This window comes from Macadamia integrifolia, chromosome 10, assembly GCF_013358625.1.
Source record: "Macadamia integrifolia cultivar HAES 741 chromosome 10, SCU_Mint_v3, whole genome shotgun sequence".
Lineage (NCBI taxonomy): Eukaryota > Viridiplantae > Streptophyta > Magnoliopsida > Proteales > Proteaceae > Macadamia > Macadamia integrifolia.
The window spans coordinates 23,054,157-23,059,884 of record NC_056566.1 but is presented as its reverse complement, the minus strand read 5'-3'; the positions used below and the strand labels follow the sequence as shown (position 1 = coordinate 23,059,884).

The 5,728-nt window shown below is 35.7% G+C and overlaps 1 protein-coding gene across 1 annotated transcript in view; it reads left to right on the top strand.

Moving 5' to 3' along the window:
* The first annotated feature begins 1,111 nt into the window (after window positions 1-1,111).
* LOC122092294 (DUF21 domain-containing protein At4g14240-like) overlaps window positions 1,112-5,728 on the top strand; it is an 8,644-nt gene continuing 4,027 nt past the window's right edge. Inside the window, exons 1-6 of the mRNA XM_042662616.1 lie at window positions 1,112-1,140; window positions 1,744-1,867; window positions 1,970-2,083; window positions 2,808-2,891; window positions 3,066-3,137; window positions 4,798-4,865. Of these exons, the coding sequence (XP_042518550.1) occupies window positions 1,112-1,140; window positions 1,744-1,867; window positions 1,970-2,083; window positions 2,808-2,891; window positions 3,066-3,137; window positions 4,798-4,865 (491 nt within the window). The remainder of the gene's footprint in view (window positions 1,141-1,743; window positions 1,868-1,969; window positions 2,084-2,807; window positions 2,892-3,065; window positions 3,138-4,797; window positions 4,866-5,728) is intronic.

The following is a 5,728-nucleotide window of genomic DNA, read 5'->3' as shown; positions in this document are numbered from 1 at the left end:
ATACTTTGTCTTCATTCTACTTATCTTAAAACCTCTAGATTCCAAGGTTGATCTCTAGAGCTCCAACTTAGTGTTGATCCCAACTTTTGTCTCATCCGCCAAAATAATATTGTCAGCAAAGAGCATACACCATGGAACCTCGTATTGAATGTTCTTGGTCAAATCATCCATGATAAAGACAAACAAATAACAGATCCTTGATGTAGTCCAATTGTAACTAGGAATTCACTACCTTGCCCTCCCACGGTTCTCACAATAGTCGTTGTGTCCTCATATGTATCTTTAATTATACCTACATAGTTACTCGATACCCTTCTCATCTCCAGTACCGGTCTGATTAGCTCTTTGAGGATTTTGTCATTGGATTTTTCTAGGTCAATAAAGACCATATGGAGATCCTTCTTGCAAGCTCTGTAACTTTTCATGAGTCTGCTAATTAGGTAAATAGCTTATGTCGTGGATCTACCTGGCATAATACATGCCATCATCTTGTTCCACATCATATTGATGTCTCCCTTAAAGTCCCACTTTACTTGGTTAACCACTTTATCAGTAAATGTATCTAGGGAATCTCCTTTTAATCTCCACCACTTTATCTTAGGACAATAGGTTCCCTTGTCATATGTTTCTGTCTATTGAGGCATATATCCAATACCACTAGTCTATGTTGAGTGGTTAGGCTCTCCCTAGGTATACCTTACAGTCCTTACAATCTGTTAGCCCTTTTAGTTAGGAAGAAATCTATTTGGATGGTATCTGCCCACTTTTGTAGGCAACTAGATGCTCATTTCTCTTTTCAAAGAAAGTGTTCACCAAACTGATCCCACTAATGACTTAATCTTCCTGTACTAACTTAAACACTTAACTTAAAACTTAAAAAAGAACTCTTCTAGATTAAACTAACTTCACTACTTAATAGCACATATGACTAACACAATCTTATCCATATACTTAATCCCGTGTATCCCTTTAAATCCCAACTTTTGGGCTTACAAAAGAATTCCATTACAATAAAAAATAAATAAACTCTAGGCCCATAGAACCCAATCATGGGCCAAAATAAAGTATTCCAAGGACTAATTGACCCGATTGGACACCCTTAATTGCGTCAATGGATCAATCTTGGTTAAGATTTGAATGGTAACAGAAAAAGATCCAATACAGAGTGGGAAATTGATGAATTTTGGCCTTGAAACTTTAAGGATGGCCAATCAATGTGGTCCTCCTATCCAATGGGTAGAATTGCCACATCAGCAGCCATTTATTGATTAGATCCTGATTTGACAGTTTCAAATGCATGAGATAATCAACTAGATGTTGGGCAATATAGTTGAGATAGGCCACAATATTTAACAGGTAGACTTTCCAATGGTTGCTCTATATAACCAATGGTTCGAGTCACCAAGATCAGCCATCCATCTGGCTCAAAATGGTGGACTATGTAGGAAAACCTTTCTAAATGTGACCGTGTAAAAAAAATTTCCCCTACAAATACGATTTTTCTTTTTTCCATCCTTGTGATCCAGTCCTATGGCATATTATCCTCATTTTTTTATGGAAGCTATTGAAATGTTAAGACTGTTATTTTGTTTAAGCTGGAAGCTCGCTTTAGAGTCTCTTGAATGACCTATGAGAAATTTCTTGGAGCATTTACGTGTTATATTTATTGTAAATTTGTAATTCAATTTCATAATCTGTTTAACATGTGATTTGAAATTGAAACTTATTTGCATCATCATTAAGCAGTTTAACATGTGATGATTTATGTTGCTACTGCCTGCAGGCCCTTCCTATATGTTTGGATAAGATATTCAATCCATTTGTTGCTATTGTGTTGTCTGTGACTTTTGTTCTAGCTTTTGGGGAGGTATGCTGCATTTTCTTGTTCCCTATGCTTCAATAAATTTTTAAAGAAAAAAAAATGGGTTTACTTGAATAGAAATGAAAAATTCTTTCACACTTCTTTCAGGTTATTCCCCAAGCAATATGCACAAGATATGGACTCGCTGTAGGTGCAAATTTTGCGTGGCTTGTGCATATTTTGATGTTAGTGTGCTATCCAATTGCTTATCCTATTGGGAAGGTAATCTCCAGTTTAGTTAGTTGAGATTTTGACAGCCTTTGGAATTTCACAAGCTCTAAAAAGGGTCAGAATCACAGATGAAGTAGAAATATCTTCTAGAACCTCTAATAAATCTGTTTGTTTGCAATTTTCAGTGCCATCCATGGTAACTTTAGATTTGGGATATTCTAATCCGAAAAAAATTTGTGAAATTAGGTCAGTAAATTGGACTACAGAAAAATTCGAGAATCAATCAGTTCAGTTAGGTTTTTGAACATTTACATTTCAAAAGTGACTGACCAAAGAGTTGGCCCTTTTGTAAAAAAAAAGTAATTGAGGTTTTGTAAAGATTCCAAATTTTTTTTGGCTGAGTTACTTGTGAAACAACCCCACGCCCCGCCAAAAAAAAGAAAGCCAGTTTCTTGAATCCTTCCGACTAGATTCATATTCAATAATTCAAGCTGAATTATTGACTTTCTCCAAATTATTCAAAAATTTGCTTACTATGGTTTCCATCTTCATTTGTGAATGGTTTAATAGATGTTGCATGAGACAACTGTTACCAGCTGTTTGGCTTTTATGCCTTACATCAGTACATTTCTTCCTCTTACAGTTTGCTTTAATGCTTTTCTTGATACTTCCATATTGCTCCGTTGAGAACTGTTCTCTTTATGATATGTATATCTCATGACAAGAAATGAGCACTAGTATTTTATTTCCTCTAACCTTGATTAACCATTCTCAGGTTTTGGATTGGGTACTGGGACATAATGAAGCACTGTTTAGAAGGGCTCAATTGAAAGCTCTTGTTTCCATTCATGGCCAAGAGGTAGGCTTGATTATAGTTAGACATGCAGGCCATGTTTTAATACTACCTCATGGTAATATTTTACAAATGTATCAAGGAATGGCAGTAATTCTGAAATATGTATCAAGGGTTTTTGGTCTCTTCATACCATAATCTTTATTCTCTTTGATTATTTGTTCTTTTTTCCCATTATAGGCTGGCAAGGGTGGTGAGCTGACTCATGATGAGACAACTATTATTAGTGGAGCTCTAGATTTAACAGAAAAGGTACATATTCCAGTGAGACAGACCATGTAGTGGTTTCATTTCAGATATATATATATATATATATATATAATCTCATAACTCTCATTCTTGTGCTTATGATGTGGATCTGAAATTCAGTTGTCAATCTGTAAGATATTATGTTTCTACATGATTAATTTTTACTATAGAGTTTGCAATCAATTATGGCATTTTTTTTAGTTCTCAATCTGTAAGATATTATGAATTTCCTAGATAGATAGATAGATAGTACTTTTCTCTGATTTATCCTCTTTTTATTCCCTTTCAATCCCAAGTTATTCCCATTGGTACATAGGATTTATTGATTGGGAGGATCCTTCCAATCTTGAAGAACAAGGGAACTTAAGGGCTTTCTGAAGTCATCAGCTATACAAGCATGTCTCTTAGAATGGGTTTATGAGGATGGAGGAGAAGGTGAATAAACTAGAGAAGGTTATTTATGGCTTGAAATCATCTCCAACATACTGGTTTGAAGGCTTTAGAGGAGCAAGCAGATCATAAATATTTTAACAAGCATGTCCAATGGAATATGGCTGCTCTTATAGTCTATGTTGTGGATACAGTGGTGACCATGGGTGGTCCAATGGAGTTGCTTAAATAGAAGCAGTGCTTGGTTAGAATTGAGATTGAAGATGTTAGACAGCTGCGAGGTTTTATCCACATTGAAGTTGCAAGATCCTAATGACTCAGAAATTATTTTCATTATGCAGTGGAAACAATTACTTGACTTGTGGTATAATGTTCAATTCTTCAGAGAATCGTCATTTGAAGGTGGAGGCATATTCTGAAGTAGAGTGGGCTGGATATGGATCTAAAAGGAGGCCTACTTCAGTTCGCTTTAGTTTCATTGGCATTTGGCAATAACTCTTTGGGGCTGAATGAGCAAAAAAGAACAACCAGTTGTTGCAAGATGTATGTGGCTAGGCTTATTGTGCATGTGAGCTTTTGTGCCTTAAGATTTTTCCTCAATGGGTTGGTCTTCCCTATCATGTTATTGTTGATCTTGTATTATATTCATTGCTCAAAATTTTGACCGAAATGTCGAAATTTCAACAGCATATTTCGGTTTTGACACTCATAGGCAAAAATGGCATTTGAATTGTGGGGTCTTCAGTTTTTATTTTTTCACCGAAATGGACCAAATTTCAGTGTCATTTCGGTGGTATACTTTGGTTTCGACCGGGACTGAAATCCCAGTCAAAACCGAAATCTTGATCCTTGATTATATTAAAATAGGGCACAATCAAGCATTGTACAGTGCACACAATTTGGTCCAGCATGATAACCATCTACATTGAACTGATCTTCATGCTATCAGAGAGAAGTTGAGAACATGTTTAATTTGTGTACCATGTATACATTTGCAACTAGGTATACTACTTGTAGTTATAGTACTGTGTCTTAAAGCAGTCAGACCGCAAATGTATGGCATCCACACCTCAATGTGAGAAGTGGGTATTGTATATATTTTATTCATAAATATGTGATTATCCCCGACTATTACTAGTTCTGCTCTCCTTTTGGTTTATTTCATTGAATTAGTATGTTGAGTTGGCATTGATCTATTGCTCCCCTTAAAGTTCATTTTTCTTCAATTTTGACATGTGACCTTTGAAACTATATCTGTCATTTTTCTGAACAGACTGCTGAGGAAGCTATGACACCAATTGAATCAACATTTTCTTTGGATGTCAATTCTAAATTAGACTGGTGAGATTTGCTACTTAAAGATGTTTGATTTATTTTGCTTGGTGTTTTCTCTTACCAGCAGACAGCGGTAGTATCAATGATAAATCCCATTTGCTGTTATACGTGTTGGGTTGCAAATCAAGTACCTCCCATTAAATACATTTGTTGCTGGAATTTTAGTCACTAGTTTGAGACAAAACTTGCTGGATATTTTTTGGCATGGAGATATTGTTGCAAGAGAAATTCCTTGGAGATCTCAACTGTCTATTCCTTTTTCTCAGTTTCACATGGAAATCTTGCAAAATTATAAATTAAGTGGACATAAAGACCTTAAAGGTCAGACAACTCATGGATTATTTTCCTTTAATTATTGTCACCACTTAAACTCATTGTATACAGCTTTTGAAGTTCTCGGATTGTGGGATATATTAAGGTCCTCAATCTCATTATAGGCTTTAAGAAATCAAGTGCTGTTTAGAGAAATTCTACAATATTGTCACAAATGTTAAACCCTATAAATCCATGTTACATGAGTTGGGGTACGGATGTGTCCAAAAAGTGATACAAGTACTGGGACCTGGCTAAAATGTATCAAGAAAGGAAATGTGTTGCTGGTGGGATTTAACTAGTTCTAAGAAAATTTCAGTGAAAAAGAGGGAATATGTATCAAGAAAGGGGAAGGTTAATCTTCTCACAGCTGTTACAGAGGGTCAGACTGCTGGCTACCATGCTGGACACTCACCCTTTACCCATGCCCATGATGTGTTGAGATGGTGTTCCAGGACCACATGAAGTGTCCAGTTGTAGGGGGTAAAAACGAGAGCTGCAATAATGGATTTCTTCTTCTTCTTCTTCTTCTTCTTCATTTTTTTTTTTTTTTTTTT